General features: G+C 30.4%; 2 protein-coding genes across 5 annotated transcripts; both read left to right on the top strand.

The window, feature by feature from the left end:
- Positions 1 to 39: 39 nt before the first annotated feature.
- Positions 40 to 20433, top strand: Atg18a (Autophagy-related 18a). Of its 4 annotated transcripts, none has more exons than XM_076525872.1 (11): positions 41 to 327; positions 1030 to 1112; positions 1425 to 1591; positions 2551 to 2745; positions 2810 to 2926; positions 3013 to 3167; positions 3237 to 3410; positions 3499 to 3606; positions 5601 to 5707; positions 10674 to 10730; positions 14224 to 17316. In XM_076525872.1, exons 1-11 carry the CDS (start codon positions 191 to 193, stop codon positions 14346 to 14348), a joined length of 1425 nt encoding a protein of 474 aa, XP_076381987.1. In that variant the 5' UTR covers positions 41 to 190; the 3' UTR covers positions 14349 to 17316. The 4 variants fall into 4 exon arrangements, with proteins under 4 accessions (XP_076381989.1, XP_076381987.1, XP_076381988.1 ...); XM_076525875.1 differs by lacking the exon at positions 41 to 327 and adding an exon at positions 358 to 817; XM_076525874.1 differs by lacking the exons at positions 10674 to 10730; positions 14224 to 17316 and adding an exon at positions 19894 to 20433 and having other exon boundaries at positions 40 to 327.
- A 433-nt stretch (positions 20434 to 20866) lies between these two features.
- firl (firelighter) lies at positions 20867 to 21834 on the top strand. The gene is made up of 4 exons (XM_033477049.2): positions 20867 to 20987; positions 21065 to 21182; positions 21299 to 21424; positions 21523 to 21834. The coding sequence occupies exons 1-4, from the start codon at positions 20882 to 20884 to the stop codon at positions 21629 to 21631; spliced, it is 459 nt and encodes a 152-aa protein (XP_033332940.2). The 5' UTR covers positions 20867 to 20881; the 3' UTR covers positions 21632 to 21834.
- Positions 21835 to 22583: the final 749 nt, after the last annotated feature.

Raw genomic sequence — 22583 nt, 5'->3', positions numbered from 1 at the left:
GTAGGTATCATTCGACATCTGTTCCCAAATATTGTATAAGCGTGCGCGTGCGTATATTTGTATTTGCGTACGTGCAAGAAAGAACTGAGTGACAAAGGAAGGCAATAAAACTAAAGAGAAAAAGAGATATAGAAAGAAATTTAAAAAGGAAGTGCAGAAAGTGTTCTTACGCGCACCAACTGTGCGATTTATGCAAAATCTCGCGCGTAACGTGGATGTATTGACACAAGGATTAAAATACAGTATATCAGGACTAATGAACCTCGCAAATCAAACTACTGATCCTCAAAGTGGTGTTTTCTTTGTTAATTTTAATCAGGATTGTACGTAAGTGTCACACCCTCAACTACTAGATGGTTGGGGACGTCGTCCTTTGTTCCCTAACCTCGCACTCCTTATGTTTAAGAAACTTTTCCTCTGGAGTCAAATCATAAGGAACCTTTTGTTTACAATAGTTCCATTTTTTCGTTCAGTAATTGTATTATTTACCCTTGATATTATATATTCTGACGTATACGTTTCGCATGTAACAGTGTTTTCTGGTTTTCTCTACTTGTGTTTAGTAGTCTCATTTTACCAAGTAATTGCGTTTTAATAATGTACGTTATTTAACAGATCACATCGTAAATCAAGATATTATTCGCATACAAGAACTATATAATATTTAACTGTTATATCATGTTTTTGATATTACTTGTTTTTTTCCTTTCATTAACCTTCTAAATTATTTAGTAATAAAGAATTGTTATTTCCTTATGATTCGTATCCATTAATTATATTGATTACAATTACCATTACAAATACCCATTATCATAAGGTAATTTCATAAGATTTATACCATTAATACATTTGTCAAAATTATTTATATATATTTTATCTTAAGTACTTATATGATATTGTAACTTATATTCATAGAAGTATGAAGTAAGAGACTAGATTAACTATATATATATATATACATATACTTAAGAAATATAAAATAAGAAATGTAACACTCATAATATAAAATTCTAATAAAATTCATTATAGATCGTTAGCTGTAGGATCAAAATCAGGTTATAAACTGTTTTCGCTAAATTCTGTTGATCATCTGGAGAAGATATATGAAAATGGTAATAGTTTTTATATTATAGAGAAGTATATGAGTTGCCTCATCTGTCAGATCATTCAGTTTCAAGAAACCAAAAGTACAATAAAGTGATAAAATAGTGTACATTATATTTTAAAATTCTTTTGAATATATAAAATCAAATAAATATTATAGAATCCTTAAAAAATCCTTAATTAATATTTTGTACTATTGTCTACTATTAAGGAAATTCATATTAAATCGATTGATTTGACCTTTGAATGACTCACATACGAAGTTTAAATGCGCCTTACAGAAAACTAATGAAATTATTCTTAATTCTGTGGTATAATAGATACCATGGGCACAGGTATTATTGAACGCCTATTCAGTAGCAGTCTGGTGGCAATGGTTAGTTTATCATCACCTCGTAAACTCATAGTTTGTCACTTCAAAAAAGGAACTGAGATCTGTAACTATAGTTACTCAAATACCATCTTAGCAGTAAAATTAAATAGGCTAGTAAGTATTTTCCATGCAATGATAATACTAAAAGAATATATTAATTTCTAACATAAACTAAATTATATTAAATTACATTAAGGCACAAATTATGTGGATTCCTATTTTTTAAAAACATTTAATAACAATAATTTTAGTCATTTTAAGAACAAAACAATGTAAATTATTTGTAAAATAATTACCTGTGTTTTTTATTTTCAAAAAGAACTCTTAAACATATTTTACATTCATTTGAATCATCTTATTACAAGAAAAAAATTTTACTGGTTTTATGAGTACAAAAAGAATTATAAAATATATAAATGTAGAAACATTCTCTTTATGATACACAATGATTTTTTATATTATATGAGTCATTATTTTTAACAAATTTGTTTCAGTATGCAGAACTGACTGGTTCTTACTTTCAAAAGAAAGTAAATGATTTGATTTGTTTTATTTTATGTTCACAGGATATTTCTTTATATTTGTAAGGTGTTCAGATTTAAAAATCTCAAGAATAGCTTAACAAAAATACTTTATTGGTCAAACTCTTTCCTTTTCCTTTTCCAAGTCTGATTCTGTAAATTTTTATTTTTAAAATTTTTACATAACACCAATTTTTTGTATTTCTATTCTAGTCCTGCCGTTTTTAAAATATTATTCATTCAATTGTTCGCTAACTCCGTTTTCCTTATCGGAGCGTTGCATTGTTCTATTAAAACGTTCTAACTTCGATAAATTGAAACATATCGCTTCGAGGAAAACACATGATTTTCTCATATGTTTGCATACATTCTTTTTTTTTAGTTGTGTACAAATACTTGCTACATAAATAATGGGTTTTTAAATGTAAATTACAGAGATATAAATGGGGTGCAGTCATTTTAATCTTAGTATAAACAACATCGTATACTAATATTATTATCTCATTAAATTATGTAACAGTTTGTATATATTACGAATGTGTGTATTTGCAGAGATTAGTAGTATGCCTAGAAGAGTCATTATATATTCATAATATAAGGGATATGAAAGTATTGCATACAATACGAGATACTCCCCGAAATCTAGCAGGTCTATGTACACTATCAATAAATAGTGATAATTCTTATTTAGCCTATCCTGGCTCAAACACAATTGGAGAAGTTCAAATATTCGACACAATTAATCTTGTAAGTATTAATGAATATTTTTATTATATCCCACATATTTAAACGTAAATTTTTTTTCTTCCAGCAAGCTAAAAATATGATACCTGCTCATGACAGTCCATTAGCAGCACTTGCATTTTGCCCTAATGGTAACAAAGTAGCTACTGCGTCCGAGAGGGGGACGGTCATAAGAGTGTTTCAAGTAAGTATAATTATTCATATGGTACTAATTGTTTGTTCAGTTCTTAAATTTAGTTGCATTGCTGAAGGTTCTTTATATCTCTGAAGGTTCATGACGGTACAAAACTATTTGAGTTTCGTCGTGGAGTTAAAAGATGCGTCTCTATAAGCAGTCTTGCTTTTAGTATGGATTCTATGTTTCTTTGTTGCTCAAGTAATACAGAAACAGTGCATATTTTCAAGTTGGAAGAACCAAAGGAAACGTATGTAAATTGTTTCTCCTAAGTTTAATAGAACTATTACTGTATTTAAATCATGTATCTTTATTACAGTTTGAGACAAACGACAGAAGAGTCACAAACTTGGATGGGATATTTATCAAAGGCTGTATCAGCATCAGCTAATTATTTACCTTCACAGGTTACAGATGTTTTTAACCAAGGACGTGCCTTTGCAAGTGTCCATTTGCCATTTCAAGGGTTGAAGAATGTATGTGCCATCACGGAGTAAGTACAATTTAATTCAGCATATAAATTTAATGTGCCTGTATATATATATATATATTATAATACAAATATTTATATTATCATACAGAGTACACGAAGTACTTAGGTTGTTGGTGGCTAGTGAAGATGGATACTTGTATGTCTATAATTTGGATGCGGCGGAAGGTGGAGATTGTACGCTTCTAAAACAGCATAGGTTTGTAAAATACAGATCTAAAAAACATACAAAGACAAAATAATAAACACTCTCAGGTGATTTGAAAATTACTTTTTCATTTTGATTCACACTTTGATGCTATATATGAAGTCGTTTCTATTGGAAACTCAATAATACCGGTAACTATCGAAAACTGAAATGAAATACCGGTATTTTTTGGTTTCACAGTCTCTTTTTGTATCCTACGATTACAACGTCGTTCGTACGACTCGTGGCGCCTCAAGAGATTGCGGGGCCCAGAGCAGTTAGGTCCTGTATAACCATTTGCTTGCAACATAGGGGTGGACACTTTCCCCTGATTAGTCTATAGTGGGAGGTTTGTAGAGGATTTTGGGGAAATGGCCACACTGGTCGTGATCTTACGGAAAATATAAGCACCTAGTATTCAAAAGATCAGTAAATTTCTCAAAGTGCTACTTGAATTATGTTGTCTATACCAGGGCTCGGAATTAAGTCAGGAGGCGTAGTCATCGACATCGCTGTATTGTGTGCACTTAATTCCGAGCTCTGGTCACTAATAGTGACCTTACATGTGGACATAATTAAAAATAAGGGTCCTAAAATGGGACTGGATAGGGTTGCCAACTTTTGAACGAATACTTTTGGGACCATTTTTCGATTTGTGAAGAGGGAGGGGGGGGGGGTAAAGAGTCGTAAATATAGTTAACATTATCCTTAATTTTTTAACGCAAGTAGTGCAATCAGATTAATGTAAAATTGGTGAAGAAGTAAAGAATCAATCGTCACATTTTTTAATAAATCCTATTTTTTTCCTTGAGCCCCGTATTCGTTTTCTCTTGAAAGTAAACTCACTTGAGGAACTGATGAAAGATAATTTTCACTATCGTATGCTGTTACAATTTCCAATGGTATGCATTTTTCTATGAATATACGACTAATATGACAATATGCATAAATGCTTTTTTGTTAGCATACTTGTCAACAACGGTATATTTCCTCTTATTTTACACAGCTTAATATTTTATCTTAAGATAAAACTTCAGGCTACGTCGGTTGAATTCTGGCTGAGGGGCAACCCTAGGCCTGGGACAAGTATTCCGTTTGTCTGGTCCAAAATATAAAATCAACGACATTGCAAATATCAGCAGTTTCAAAAATTGCAATTAAATAAGAAAAATGTAAAAATTACCAGTTAATATTAGTAAATATACCGGTATTTCGGTTTCTATAAACATTATGAAGGTTACCATTAAAATGTTGTAATTTTTTAAATAAGATACATATTTTTGCATCTTTTATTAAAGAGGTTGATTTATACATGGTAAGTTTTGCATCAATTAGCTAAATACTGTTAAAATGCATTGTAAGATGTGGCTAAATATATAATTAATGAGAGTGTTTACATTGATGCAACGTTTCCTTAATAAAATTGAGAAGTCATTGTCATTTATTTATTTATATTTCATTATTAACTTGTAGCTTAAAGTAACACTGAGAAATTTTTTTTTACATGGAGTAATATAACTAAAATGAAATACAGTTATTCCTTTTAAAAAACACAGTAACTACATTCTTTAAAAAGTTATTGTATTATACTATACAGAACTAAGAACTATAATAGTACGAGAAATATATATGAAATTAGGTTCCAATAATCAACAAAACTATTATTAAATTTATCAATAGTACTCTCGTTTTTTATTATTAGTTGATATATGAATATGAGAAACTTAATCAAATATCAATTTTATTTTAAATTTAATATTTTTATGGTTTACATTTGTTAAAATGAAAAACTTTAGTAAAAAGTTTAATATAAACTCATTCATCTCAGTGAAATTTTTTTTTTAAGTTAAGTATTTATTTGGAAAATCGAAATTACTTCTGCAACAATAGGAATGTTGTGTTATGTGAGGATTATCTGTATTTCAGAATAGGCTGATTCAGAAAAATATGTCTTGTAACAGATTTAAATTTAAAAGTATTTAATATATGTAATTAAAATTTTATAGATTAGATGGCAAGCGAGATGAGGTAGATTGTGCTAGCGTATCTACAACAGGATCAGGATCGGGTGAAACTCCTGCAGCAACTACTGCACGAATAGTACAAAACGCAGGTATGACAATATCATAAACATTTTTATGTATAAAGTATAATGTAGGTTTTCAAACTGAGCGAGTTGACGATAAAGATATATATATATATATATATATATAAATATATATATAGATATTGGTATATATATATATATATATATATACATATACATATATTCGCAGATAGTAATAACAGAATAAACCTTATATTGATATGAAATGTTTGTGTATATTTAAATTATGTTTTTTCACAATAATACTTTTAAATCTTGATAGTTTATCAAATGAAAATAATTAAAAGTAATTGAGTATTGTTTTACACTGTAGCATTGATATATAAATTAATTTTCGCGTTTCTTATTGAAAACAAATAAACATACACACAAACAAATTATTTTGGTGTAAATCCGTGAGTAATTGAATGAACGAGCGAGTGAGAGATAGGGATTTGCGCTTAAATGCACAAATTGATAATATATCGCGACTAATATATAAATATAGCAACGCTTTATCGGTGCATTTTTTGTAAATAATGTATTTGAACTTATGTTAAAATTAATAACTAAACGTACATTTGTACTGTTTAAGAAATTGTAAATTTATAAAACGAAATGAATGTTACATTTCATTTTAAGAAAATCAATTTCTGGAGATTGTGGTACTTCCTCTTATACACAGTTTTTGTATTTTCAATTATATACAAACATTAAATGTAGCATTAATTTTATACATTAAATACGACAAGTGTTATATAATACTTCAAATTAATTTATATCATCTTGTACACGTAGATATGAATATAAATGAATATTGAGTAAAATGATAAATGGTTTTTTTTTCTTACGCTATAAATAATGAAAAATTATCTTTTTTACAACATAATGCCTATCATAATTGTTTCACGCAACATATATGTATACACACATATACATAATACATAATTATACAGAGGTGGAATGAACAGAAGGACTATTATTGACAATAAAATATAACAAATAAATCGTTCATTCATCTGCTTCGTTAAATTCACAATTTAAATTCTGATGAATAACATTTGCAATCAATCATATTTTGATAAATTCCTATGAAGTGCAATGTTTCAATTACTTGTACTTCAAGTACTTTCATAAATACATGTTTGTGGTTTATTAAATTCTAATACTAATTGAAGACTGAAACGTGAAATTTGGATTAAGTAAACTTTAAAATAAGAACAAATGAAACTCTTTGTGCTTGACATTAACATCAAATTAAAAATATAATCTTTTTAATTTAATTTTTAATTTAATTTTTAAAAATTGCACCAAAAATTAAAAAATGTATAAATAAATGACACAATTTTCTCAGTAAAAATATAGACTTGTAAGGAATGTTTTCGAAATGTGAGACTCCAATTTTTATGAGAGAGAGAAACTTTGCAAGTTTGTTTAGAACAGGCAAAAATAATAGATGTGAACTTTTATGCGACAAATAAAGTTTAAGAGATAAAAATGTAGATAGAGTTTTTATATTTATATTTATATTGTGTTCTTATTGATAATTACAGTGTTTAATTACATAATTAAAATATTTAATAGAATCAGAGTTAAATTTTAATATTTATGCTATCGGCATGAAATTTTCATAATGTCAGTGCAGTCTCACACACTGCAGTTTGCCTTATTTTTTTTATATTTGAGACTGTATAAAGTAATGATAGTACACAATGTATCTACTGTATTTGTACTTCATACATTGTTAATGATTAAATATTGTATTTACAATTAGGAACATAATATAACTGGAAAGACTTTTTTATCATTTTGTAATTGTTTTTGAATTAATGTTTGTTGAAGTACGTGTATAGGAAATAATGTTTAGTATTTTTGGCTCTTCTACAAAATTGTAAAAATCTCACTTTTACAGTTTGCAAGCATTCTTTGTTTGTTAAATGATTTACGTTATATGAAGTCCTAATGAATACGAGAGTAATTATAAATTGTTGATGACTAATGAATATCATAGAAATCAGTAGGGAAAACTATAGACATTTTGTCTGTCTCGACTAGAGGTGAATTTTATATTTGATCTCCTGTATTTTGTTTCACATCTTTATATTCTTATCTTTTATCCATATTTTTATAAGAAAATAAAATTCAATCATTTAAGGAAATTAGGTACACAATCCTTGATACACTTTACGTACATTCATTTGAATTAAGACTTGAGACACTGCCACTAGGAATCCACATTCTTTAAATATCTTCTTAACATTCTAGTTTTTCTAGGTCTTACCATGTTTCCAATGAAGACAACGTGACATCTTGATGTATAATTTCATTTAAAATATTTTTTGCATGACAGAATTATTATATTTTGTTATTATAATAATGAAAATCAACAATTACATATGCAACATATTCTATTTAACTGAAGACATTGAAAAATTTTATAAACCATTGCTGATATGAAAAAAAATGTTAGTACAAAAGATGCTTGATGTGGAGAAAAAAAATTGTGTGGTGTAATAATAATTTTTTTTATACGATGACATAATAAAAGATTTCAAGATATGGTAGAAAATACTCATTTAGCTTTTATTAAACTGAATAACGTGTGTTTAAGGATTTTCAAATTGTTTATATATCAAAAGTTATAATGGTCGGCGTATGCTGCAAAATGTACTGTATTTTACCAAGTACAGTAAATTCTCCCTAATTGGCCCGCAGCTTGTACACAAAAATTGACAATTTGGAAAGAGGAGATACAATTATTCGAGCCTTGCGGCTCGTTTTTATAGTTGCTGAGAATCGGTGACTATGAAAACGAGCAGTAAGGCTCGAATAATCATATCTCCTCTTCCCAAATTGTTCATTTTTGTTATATAAATATAAATATTTTTGTTTCCAAGCTGAGGGACAATTAGGGAGAATTTACTATAACTTTCATACTAACAATTTTTCCATGTCTTCATAAAATTAATGTAAGTATACATATATACTTAATTTTATATACAATGTACATACTTAAATCTGTAATATGTATATTTCAATAATTTCATTACATTCATTAATAAATGAACTATACTTAAAAGAAGTCATTTTATCAAAGTAAAACTCTACTTGTGAAAACAGACAATAAATCCACAATAAAATTTTAAATAATAGTATTATATATATGTTTTAAAATGTAAGATACAAAAACTTTTATTATTTTTATTTTGGTATATTATATTCCTGAATAAGACCATGAAATTACATTTCTATCTTGTGTGTCTAACTTTTACTTCAATAAATCGAAAAAAATTGCAACAAAATAGTAAACGTCAAGATGATTGGTGTTAACATAGGTTTAACAATCGCATTGCTTAATCTGTAGTCTACATACATGTTTTGAGCAATCCAGCATCTGTAAAACTCTAGTTGAGGCAGATCTTAATGACTTTACGTATATAATAAAATAAAAGCTAACGAAATTAAATATAACTACTATGAAGTTTATAGGCACAGTATACAGGAACAATGTTTTAATGTTTTAAATGATATTTTATTTAAAAATAATGATAGAAAAACTTGAATATTTGACATATTCTGTATTTGAAAAAGATATTTTTAAAATTTTGATAGCTTATATTCATCTCTATTGTATGAACATTATAATCTTAGAATACATTTAGATTTTCGGATGTTATGAGAATTTGTATCAAAAGTAGATTAATGTAATCATGGAATTTTTGTAGCTAGTTTTTGTAAGAACTATTGATCTTGCAATGGAGAACATCAAATTAATCTTTTTTCTACTGTGTAAATTATAATGACCTACATGACTATATCTTTAGTAGTAGATAAATATTTTATCAATAATATTTGTAGTTTTCATAGTCTATTTTACTTATTACAGTTGCAGAAATTTACTTTTATGAGTACACAATTAAAAAAATATGTATTTGATTAAATGCTGTTAATTTTAGTTTTATGAGACTGTCATCATTGTGTATCTTTTTCTCTAACTTCTTTTACTTTGACAGTAGTTCTTCAATTTCTCAAGGCTTTTTAATGTAATGCACTTGCTTCTTTGCATTCTTGTGATAAGTTGACATAAATCTGTTCCTGTACTTGTAGATACTGCTTTATTAATTTTAACATGCATTTGTATGTGTTATTATACATATATATTTAATATATACCATTTTTATTTCTCAGTTATCCTATTAATAAACTTACAGAATATTCCTAAACAATCACACATGTTGAATAATAGTAATAATATAGATATTGTCTTTTTTATATTATGTATTTGAATACCTGCAATAATGGAATCAAATTATTCCATCTATTTAAAATGTTAAACAATTGTTGTTATATACTGTGATTAATAACAAATCGATTATGTTTAATTTTGTTATCGTTTGTAAAGAAGTTATCATATTATTGATGCTAATAATATTTTTGATTTTATATGATTTACACATCTAATTTAAAATACTGTTTAATGTAAATGAAATTAATTTTTGTTGAATATTTATTTTATTTAATTTTTAAATATTAATTTATAAAAGAAGATGAGATTAGGAATTTCGAAAAATAAAATATAGGAACTGTATTTTGTAAGTTGTTATAAACCAAGCTTTCATTTAAAAGATGATTCTTTGAAGAAGATACTCGTAACAACGTAACTAACAATAAGAAATATTATCCATTTATTCCAGTCTTATTATTATTGACATGTATTTATATAAATTAGTGCTAATCGTAGATAGACTCGAGTGAACATGATTTATCGAAATTTTTGTACAAATTATTAATGATTCAGCGTGCTCGTGTGCGTGAGTCTGTGTGTGTATGGTAATGTAAAGAGGCCTTGTTTTGATTATGCGCTGGAATTTTCTTTTTTCTTGCTTCTAACCCCTCGCATTGAGATAGGCAATTTATTCAGGGGCTAAAGGGGGGCCCTTAAACAAATTGATCTTACTTGATGTAATTTTTTTCTTTTTATCGTCCATTGAAGCCTGCATAAATAGCTACGCGAGTGTGGTACGCGGACGTTCGCCAGACTCCATGTCAGGTAACTGGTATTATCCTCTTTTCTGTCCTTTGTTTATTTTTTTGCACAAGCTTAAAGAAGAATAATATAGATAGTAACATTCAGCAAATTCTTATATGGATCGGATGATCAATTTTTATTGTACGGTAATAATTTAGATTCAATTAATAAATGTATCTTGGATGTATGCAATTGTCTTGCACACGCTTTTACAAGCATGTATGTACTTAGAACGTTATAAAAATGTAACATTTAAAAACACACTTTATATATATGCACACATGCATGCGATCAACTAAACAAACTTTTAATACAACAAAACTGAAAATCTCTGTTCAGTTTTCACACTTAACATACCTAGTAACCGGAATTAATGGAAAATTGTAATTGAACGTCCAAACATTATTATACGGGGTGATTCATTTCAGTTGAACATCTAAGATATTTCTGTTTCTACGAAAGGTATGAATAAATGGCAAATTGGCATTCAAGTAGTTTTGACGGGTGCATCTGATGGTAACAAAGAATCGTTCTACCGTTTTATTGATTTTTTCAAGGTCGTTTATTTTTTTTATAGTGCGATGTTTGTATCAAGGCGATTTCAATGATGTATATAATATGATGACCTTGAGGTGACCTTGACATCATCATATGACATGATGACCTTGAGGTGACCTTGGTAATGAAAGAATGTGTTGAAATTTAAAGAGTACCGTTCTGTACTCTTTAAATTACGACTCATTTTTCAAATGTCAAGATCATCATATTACAGATCATTGAACTAATTTTGACGCAGACAACAACATCACGCTATACAAAATAAACGTTAATGTGCAAAAAATTTCGACGACCTTGGTAAACCATTTAAATACCATTTTGTCATGTTTTCATACCTATCGTGGTAACAGAAATAAGTTAGATGTTCAATTTAATTGAATAACCTTGTATATTGTATGCTTACAAGATATTCCAAAACATCTCATCAACAGCAATGAAATGGATCAACGGGTTAACATTTTTTTGGGGGAGGGGGGGGGGGATCCTGAAAGTATACCCCTGAAATAAGAAAATAATATCGTTCTGTAAAGTTTAATACGAGTAGCTTTTCATTAAATTCTTAATGCTAGCGGTAGAAACTGTGCAAATAATTTTGTTTTCTTCTCATAATAACGCTATGCAACAGAGTTTGGTGTTTACCCTTGTTATATAATCGTAATGCAAAGAGCTTTTTAATAGTGAAAAATATTTTTTAAATACGTGTGCTAATAAATTATGTATATGACATATGAGAGAAATATTATTAGTTGAACCAGAAGAATGGTACTGTATATCTTCTATCAAATGATACACCGATTCTACGAGCAGATGAAGATACAATGTTAATCGTATAAAGTGGTGATTACAGATTTCCATTTACTGCGAACTGTAATTTAAAAATATCCACTGATTAATGGATTTTCATAATGCTTGTAACTACGAAAAGTAATATTTTAATTTACGAGTTTCCCTGTATATGTACATACATATATGTATAAAATGTGTAACCTTTAACTAACAAAAATTCAATTTATAAACATTAACTTTTTGCATTTTAATCTCGGTTCTTAACCGTGAAAACTCACTTCTTTCAAATAAAACGTGCATAATATTCGATAATTCGATTTCTTTTAATTATTCAGGCTCTAACGCCGATGGACACGCTAATTGTCATTATTAAATAAAGATATATTTATAAGATATTTCATTACTTAAGAATTTAATTATGAACAATTTAAAAATAGCTACAAATACAAAACAGAGCAACTTAAATCAACACATTCGTAAAAAAACAGAAAAGTGAATTAACAAAAAAGATATTTAAGTTAATGTGTTAAACATTAAAATTGAGAAAAGGACATTGAAATTTAAAAATTACAAAAAGTCTTCTACAATTCATAATTTACAAATTTAACTTTATTTAAATTTTAATTTCCTTTTATAACATTCAGTTATAATTTTCTTTAATTTCCCGTTAATTATAATTTCTTTAAATTTATATTTATTACAAATAAGAAAAATTGTGTAATTTTGAAAGAAACATTATATTATATTTGTTACATGTAAACGAATATTAAATTGTTATAGGATGTTAGTCTTATATAGTATAGCATTTAGCATTACAATTACTGAAATAGGTGTTCAAGGGTGATTATGCCCAACTTCGAAGTGAACAAATCATTGTTCGCATTACTTATCATATTTATTTATGATAAACTTTTATTTAATAGGAAGTTCAAATAATTACTTTTCAGAGTCAATGGTTCAGGTTATCAATGATATGGCAAAGGAATTATTTTATAATAATCTAGCAATATAATTAATTTTGCATTATTCATTTTATTTAAAAGAAGCAACAAAATTACTATTCTGTTAGGTATTAGATATATATGATACAATACAAATTTGATCTCTGCTGAGTGTTTCTAACAGTAACATTTTAAACATTTTTTTAACAAATATAATATTTTTAATTATGCGTATACTTCATGAAAATCATTAAATATCATACATTGAAAATAAAATTTGCAATTTGCAAGTTTTGATAATTCCACTAACTAGTGCACCCTATATTAAAAGTATTCATTATTGTATGTATAATAGAATTCGTGTCTACTTATGGCAGATTTGTAATTTGAAAAACATCTTGTGCATTCAATTCTATTTTCTTTATATTTGATAGTAGTGTACAGCAGCAATATATATAAAATATTTTAATTGAAATATCTGTATTTGTCAATAAAATAATCGTATTTTATATTTATATTTATGCATTTGTACCAAATGACGATATAAATATTCAAAATATATAGATTATATTTGTATTTCACTCGAAGTATTTGTGCAATGTACACTATTGAATTAATTGAGAAATAACAACGATATTTGTCCTTCAAGCCCATTCTTAGCTATGCTGTTTAATAATTATCTTCAAGATTTTACTGTACATTTACTATACGTTAGATACATTTTATTTAAAAATATAAAAAAAATGAAACATGTTTTCTATATTATAGTTTAATATTAGTTTAAGTAATATAATTCTTTGTACAATATTAGCTTCAATTCTGAACAGAGTTCAATTTTGTTAGTTTTTTTTTTTTAATTCTGTGAAGTTCGGAAGTAACATAAGATTGTTTGTAATTTACGATTATTAAAGAAGTTATCATTTACGTGATCATTATTAAGTTTGCCCCTGGTGAGTGCATTCATTGAAATTATTAATAATTATTAATGAATGTTTTCACTGCGTTGTAAAGAAAGCAATGGTATTTGATCATTTTTCACGTTTCGAGAATTCGGCAAACGTTGCGTTACACAAATCACAGTTAAAGGGGCATACAAATATTACTTATAATTGTGAGAAATATATCATATATCATTGATATTCAATCGCCATGCATCTTTATCGTTATATCCGCTTAAAATAATTCGTAATTTGAATGACTATACTTGACACACCTAAATGAATTTATAGATTCAGAAAAGTATCACGAGATGATAGCAGCGACTGAGAGTCCGCCAGGATATTCCGGGTCGTTTCGATTGAAAGATGATGCAGAATTTCCACCTGTTACACAAAGGACGGATTCATTGTACTAATTCCAGCATATCAAACAAATTTCTAACGAAGATGAATCACTTACGTCGACGATCGAAATTAAGCATATGTATGTAAACACCAGTGTTACATACTCGTGGCTAAGGTTGTAATTTTAACACCTTGGAGACGAAGCGCTCGGAATGGAACACTTTCGATCAATCTTGTAGATTCAAAACGACATTGAATTTGACGCGAGGTATGACGAATTATATCGACGAATTAAGGACAAGTCATCGATCGAGTTTCGGCTGCTATCGCATAAATTGTCTATCTTTGACTTGAGGTACGGTTCGAGTTGCTACAGCCGTCTCTAAGGTGGTAAAACGTACTACGTACATATTGTTTAGCATGACATGACTGTTGTATGATGTGAGAGAACAAGTTATGGAGCGTATATCAGTTATGTAACTAATTCCGAAATTATCGTATAATAAGATACAATTTTTATGTGGTATTGGGAATGGATATTCCACAAAGATTATTTTAACTCCCTTCATCAGATTGCAATATTTGCAAGATCATCTTATATCGCAAACATTATATCATCGTTCATCGATATAAATGCAATTAATCAAAGCTGCTGTAAAGTGCTTTAAACAAAAAATTTTAAAACCTAGATTCTGCTTAAAAGTATTTCACGTAAATGCTTAATATAAAACGATATTATAGACAGTTAAGTATTTTTACCATGCATAAATACGTAAATGATTATCACGAGAAACGATGCATGCGTTTATAAATCATGGAAGATAAGATGTTTATAGAAAAAGGAACAGGAACAGGGATATTTTTACCAAATATCTTGTATAGGTTTTTTCGTTACATTAAGATTTGCAATTGTAATTCCAATATTGTGTATATCCGGTGTACTTGTTTCTCTTACAAAATGACATCAATAGTCACGATTGAAGAAAAAAAAAATGGAATGTGATGTTTACAGAAAATATAAGCAATTCTGGAAATAATTTAACATTGTTAACTATTCTGAGAGGTACATTCTTGTTGACATTTTCTTTTTTTAAGAATTCAAATACTCGAAACATTCAGAAAACTATATATGCGTTGTCATATTTTCTCTATAAAAATGTGTTCTTCAACTTGATCATCACAATGGTCATTTACAGTTTAAGCATATACAAATAATGATAGTTCATGTATACAAAATTTTAATTGTATTTATGGTTTACATAAGCTTAGAGAAATTACTTGTTAAGCGTGTTAAGTAAAATGCAGTAAGTTTACATACTGTATTAAGAGTTTCATCAATCTTAGTTTATTACGGGCGCATGTGGTAAATTACAGTCTTCGGTAAATCTTTAATCTTTGATATGTTAAGGGAAATCACAATTGCCACTTTCAGGGCCAACAGAAGCGGGGCCAGTTAACAGCCACTTTCGAGCCACAAAAATCAATATTTTATCGCGTTCGTCATTTCACTATCAGCCAGAAGTAAATTCTGATGACAGTGAAATGACGAATGTGGTGTGCTTATCGATTAAAGAGGCTGGAAAGTGGCCCGTGCATGTTGGCTCTTAGAAAAAAAAATTATCTTTTAAAGGAAGAAGTAAGTACTGTTGGATTCCGGTTGAGGAATAAGTATAATACGTTTTAAAATCGAACAAAGAGATTTTTTTTAAGAAGAGCGTTGCATATAGCAAGTATAATCATGACAAAGAAACAGGATTTGCTTGTGAAAGAATGAATTTGGAATTTATGAGCTTGGCTATGTAGGTATAGACGTATGTAGTAAGTATGAAAGTAATTTGGCTATATGCTAACGAGCTGGCATTTACAAAGGATAAGTAGCAATAACGTGTCGATCGAAGCTGGTATCCAACAGTACATAAGAAAAAAGAAAAACATAAACATGAAGAACCAATTCGTGTGAACACATGAAATAAGGAAAATTAAAAGAATTCTTAATAATAACAGAGCATAAATGCAATAACTACGTTGATTCGTAAAATAAAAAGTCTTACAAAAAAAAGATCACATATCTATTTTCATTAGTATTAGTATTATTCGTGGTGTATTTAAAAAGATGTATAATTTTGTAATTATTTCCTATGCACAATGTTCGTTTTTGTATATTTTCTGCTGTTGATAATGGGCTAAGTTCTAGAAAACTTGTTTCCTGTAAAAAAGAAATGTTTACTATTAAGAAACTTACCAGTACTTTGTATAACTAACCGATTTGTTTAATATAACTTTTAATCAGCCTTATACGGCACAAAATGATCTAGTTAAAGATTACCTGAGACCAACGCACATATTTCGCAGCGGCCACGGATTGTCTCTCTGATACTTTCAACAATAGAACAAAACATGTGGTATTATCGCGCTAATGTCAAGATACATACAGCTTTATTGTAAACATTCAACCAACCAATGTAAAACATTCATAGCTATCACGAACGTTTTATCACGACTAATATAATATTGTTTAATTCTTTTTTATCAGTCGTCCCGACTGGTTTGGTAGCTCTAGTATTAAAACTAACGTTCTAAAAGTTGAGTTTATTGGCAGTTATCAACCAAATCAAAATATCATTTCTAACGACAAAACGTTTAGTAATAATATCATAGAGCACAAGTTAAATCGGATAATAACGTATGATTTTCTTTCTTTTTTTTTTTACTGATTTTAGAATGTAACAAATCTGAGAATGTGTCGAGGTGATAACATTCCATGAATGTAGAACATACATATGTAGAAATGTCCATATGTATTTTCCGTATTGTTAGCGCTTGCAACGAGGTTTCAGGTCAAACCGATAACCTTGCGGTCCAATTTTCTTTTCTATACGTATGTATGTAGCCTGTGTATTATCAGTTATTTTGGTATGCATGATAGGTGCCAATCAACTTCAAAATGTATCACACATTTTTATACATGTATAGTCTGTACAATCGGATACATTGTGTATAAAGTTTTATTAATTGAATAGATTCCATATTCTATTTTCAGTTTTATTATTTTTTTTTTATCATGCTTGTCGAGATCCATCTATCCGACAAGTATCCTTTTTTTTTTATTTTTAATACATCTCTGTGCCCGTATTTGTTATTATAAAAAATAGGTATTCATCATATGAGGGAAACATTTGGGAGTAACTCTGTTAAAACGGTAAGGCTTGAGCGGATCTTGAGTCTGATACGAATTCCCTTTAACCGTCTAAAATCGCGAGTGTCGCATTTCTTAATGACTGAACATATCGAGCAAGGGGTTGCAATTAGCAAGGCAAGGTCAGACGACGAATAAGGAGTATTAGGGACTAGGAAACGACTTGAAATGTGGTAGCTGGATGCTTCATCAGGACAACGCACTTACGCATGCAATAATGTATCCAGTAAATCCCTGGTAAAATACGCAGCGTAAAACTTCGCCAGCTTTGATACACATATGTAGCAACCCCTACGCACAAATATGCATATAAATGCAAAATAATAACCGTAGAATAATGGTATATTTGATAAATATTCAGATTTTATTATTCCCCTTTTTTTATTTTTTCAATGCTATACTAAATATTTTCTTAGACGAATATTTATAAAAGTGTACGTAACATTAACTAAAAAAAATAATATCGATCACTACCCTTAATAAAATTTAAGAATCGTTAATGCAGTTCACTGTTTCACAGTCTACGACTATACCTTGTTCCTGATAATACAAGTTTCAGTCGATACGATAGGATGCGATACGAAAATGGTAATGAGATAAGTAAGAAAAAGAATGGACCGTAGGCTGGTGCGATCAACTTGAAATATTTTAGCAAACATTGACTTACAACAAGTATCAATGATCGCTTCGACGTGTGCGCACAAGGACCGATTTTTCAACATTAAAATTCCAGAAATGCTAAAACTTAGTTTGCTAAGTAATTAACACCCTAACGAGCTTTCGTCACTAGTTGTGCACAGTGACTAATATACTAAATATTGAACATTTTAAAGTAACTGAAATTACGAATGTTCTTTGTGCAAGGACTGGAAACATCGTGACTTCAGAAAGAACCGATTTGCGATATTCTGAAAAACCGTAAAAATAATAATGAATAGGCGAGATTGAAGAAAAAAAGGGAGTGCTGTGATTAATTTCGTTACAGAAATATTACGAATTCCACATATGACATCTATAATGAATAATGCGTATTTACCATCGATTAGAGTGACTTGATTTTATTAGACTCGTTCGGTAGCTGCAATTAACATAACCGAAGTTAACCGAGTGAACTTTGTAAGAAGTTAACAGAAGAAAGATGATTATCGTCGGTCGATAGGTTAAAAGGATGCACCGGAGTTAGCGCATAACCTAGAACTATTTACGATTTCGCAAGTCTATACATATTGCCCGCGAAGAGTGTCAACATGCACGCATTAATAAGTTATTCTTAGCTGAAAACCGTGCAAACGATAGCTATAGTTATTAATAATAATCTGAAGAAGTCACAATGTCAAGTATAGCGAGGGTCTTTCGGCTCGGTCATTTGCGATTATTATACAAACTATTTGTTTTGTCGGCGAAGATCGGTGCAGCTATAATAAACGCATCGATTAAAGGAATTGTATCGTTTGGTTCGAAGAACTTGTTAGGAGAAACGGTTCTGGTAAATGACAACAATATTATTAAATATATATAATTAGTATTATTAAATATATAATATTAAACGCCGCAAGCCGACTAAGTATAGTAAATTCTCCCTAAATTATATTCTTTTTTATTTTTTATTATATTATATAATTTTATTTTCTATTTTTTAATATGTAATAATATATTACATGTATATTTAATGTTTCGACAGGTTTAAGCTTATACCACCAAATTTTTATACCATAAACGCATCAAATTCCGTGGTCTAATAACATTGCTTAGAATTTGCAAATTCAGCTTCAGCAGTCGCAGGCGTATTTTGATTAGATCACCGGCGCTGGACACGGAATCGGTCGTGAGTTAGCCGTTCAGTTAGGCTCCCTCGGATGTATAGTCGTTTGCTGGGACACGGACTTCGAGGCGAATCAATCAACGATAAGAGCTGTGTCCGAAAATGGAGGAGAAGTGAGCTATCGTAACGCACCGATTAACGCTGAATACATTTTCGAAGACAAAGCATTTGAACGAGACAACGTTGAACGAAGTCATCTCGCGTGGCGCATAAAATGGTGATACGAGAACGTGCGATTAAGAATGAAGTTTCACTTGAATTTTCAGTTACTTTTTTATACTTATGAAACGTAAAACGTGGACAGGTATTTGTAGGTACAATCGAGCAGAGGTTGATTTTCGTGCGCAATCTCAGCGCGAATTATGATGAAATTACCGTATCTCTTGGTTTTCATGACTCACCCGATATAATAGATATGTATGCGTATTAATGAAACGAGAGAGTGCAAAAAGTCACGGAATTGTTGGTGTCTTTTTAGGATCCGCAAAAACCGTATTACGTATATCGAATCGGCGTTAATTGAACCGCCGTTAAAACAGACGTCTTGCTGCAGAAGACGTTGAGATTTTGATTCTCATTTTGATTTTGTATGACCTAGGTGTACGGCTTTCTGGTGGATGTGTCGAACAGGCGGGCGGTCTACGAAACTGTAAAATTGATGAAGAAGCAAGAGATACCGGACGTCTCGATCCTAATTAATAATGCCGCGGTGCTGTACCACAGCCGGTTTTTGAACCAGGACCAAGAACTGATCGAGAAAACATTTAATGTCAACGTCCTCTCGCAGTTCTGGGTATGGACTCGCCGAACATTAGCTCAGAGAAAACTCCCGAAACTAAGATTGCCATGTGACAAACGTTATCGTTCGATAATCAACCACATTAATCCATATTAATTAGAACTATCTTTGTCTACGTCTCATCTGCAAAAGCCGTAAGTTATTCCCGTTTTTTTTCTTTTTTTTTTTAGTAATCTCTATCGTTATTTCCATCGTTCGAAATATATAATATATATTATATATAATAATATAATAATAATTATATATTATATATATAATATATAATTTCACGTAATTGATGAATTTAACTGGTACATGAAATGAAACGGAATAAAATAAAATAAAGTTTTCTGTTAATAATTTCTTTTTCTGTAGAAAGTATAAACCATGTATTTCAGAAGAAGCTAAAGAGCTTTCGTCAGAGTGTTATTTCATAAATGCCGTTAACATTCCCACCGCAGCTCTCCTATCTGTTTCTCGCTTTTAATTAATATTCAAATATGCGATTCTTTCAGTAACGGTATTTACGATTTCAGTCGAATATCTTTTGGCTAGATTTTACACTCGCGTAAAACCACTTCCGAGCTGAAAATCCCGCTTCTGATAATACGAATTCCCTAGCTACACAGTATGCGAATGAATTTCTACGTATGCGAGCCGCAAGGCTCGCGTAATCGTGTCTCCTCTTCCCGAATTGTCCATTTTTGCGCGCAAAATATGAGCGCGAATTTTGGGAGAAATTACAGGAGGGAAACATTTTGACGCGTCGCCGCGTTTTCGCCAGACGATCCAAGCGTTCCTTCCGAGCATGATACGAAATCAAAAGGGACACATAGTATGCTCGTGCAGCATGTGCGGCATGTACGGTGTATCCGAGAAAGTGGCGTACTGTTCGTCGAAGTTCGCTGTCCGAGGTACAACTTGCTGCGAGAATAATAATCTAATCTTCGATTAGATTATGCAACGATTAAAACATCGATTCGCTTAACAGGACTGATGGAAGCGCTTCAAGAAGAACTGCGATCGGACCCGAGGACCGCCGATATACGATTTACGACCATTTATCCGTTTTACGTGGACACCGGATTAGCCAGGGACCCGAAATACAGGTGCGGAACGACCGTCGATTTGCGAGTCTAAGACGAGTCCAATTCGAAGCTGAAACTAATTTAAATAAGCAACCGACGATTAGCTTTTGCTGATTTACATACGTATTTCATCGAAGGTTCCCTTACATATTCGGAGTCGTGTCCACGGATTACGCGGCCCAAGAAATGATTAAAGCGATAAGAAGAAATTACACCGAGTACGCGATACCTCGTTGCCTTCTCACTCTGAACGCGATCAACAGGTTGGATCGTTTAATATGGGACAAAGAAAAAGGAAATGCGATTTTTTGTCACCGGTAACAGCTCTCTACCACGTTTATTTATTTTTTTTTGCCCTCAGAATTCTTCCTGACCGCGCGATGAGGCTGATTCTCGATTTCCTCGCGAACGTGGAAGAAAAACGGCACGGAAACCTTGCGACGGAAGACGCAATTCGGTTTAACAATTAAAAAAGCATGAATTATGCCTGTGCAACGGTAGGATCCTGTTGAGAAAGTCACGGATGAAAAGCAACGTGGAACATCGCTTAGAGGAACGATTATGCTTTTAGGATTTACCAGGATTTACCTGGCCATTGTTGACGAAGTTACTGCTTTCTATTGTCCACGATTATACTAAATAATAATAACAACATATGCAGTCAATTCCAAAATTAGTGGTACAGTATGTTTCAAACTCTAGCTCACTAGATGTGGGGTGATGATGGTTTGGGTCGGCAACTAAGTAATCGCCGATTTGTTCAATGAAATACAAATTTCTTTTTACTTGGAACGAAGTTTAATCTGTAATGTATTTTCCATTTTGATCGATGACCTTTCGTCATCTCTCTGACAACTTGAAAATTCCACGCTCGTAGAAAGTCTGATCCTTTTCGGTCGAAAACTGAGTTAAGTGAGATTTTACAGCGTCGTCATCGTTAAAAGTTTTACCACGAAGGGAGTTGTCCAGGGATCGAAATAAGTGGTGATCCGATGGCGCGAGATCAGGACTATATGGTGGGTGCAACATCAATTGCCAACCAATATCCATCAATTTTTGCCGAGTGGACAAAGACGTGTGCGGCCTAGCATTGTCCTGCTGGAAAATGACACCTTTACGATTGACCAATTCTGCTCGCTTTTCCTTGACCGCTGCATTCAATTTGTCCAGTTGCTAACATTCACGGATAATAAAAAATAACATAATAATAATAATAATAATAATTTTATAATATAACATTTACGGATATCATAAAAATGAGAGTGAGAGACGTCTATAACTGAAATCGGCGATTACTCAGTTGCCAACCCAATAGAATAATTTATAATATTAGAATAATATCAGTAATTACGCAGACGATTCTTATGCCTTGCAATACCTTGTAATACCAAGCTTATGCCTTGAAATATAGGCAAACGCGTG

Source organism: Megalopta genalis, chromosome 13 (genome assembly GCF_051020955.1).
Source record: "Megalopta genalis isolate 19385.01 chromosome 13, iyMegGena1_principal, whole genome shotgun sequence".
Classification (NCBI taxonomy): domain Eukaryota; kingdom Metazoa; phylum Arthropoda; class Insecta; order Hymenoptera; family Halictidae; genus Megalopta; species Megalopta genalis.
The sequence above is the reverse complement of the archived record's forward strand: the minus strand, read 5'-3'. Positions and strand labels throughout refer to the sequence as shown.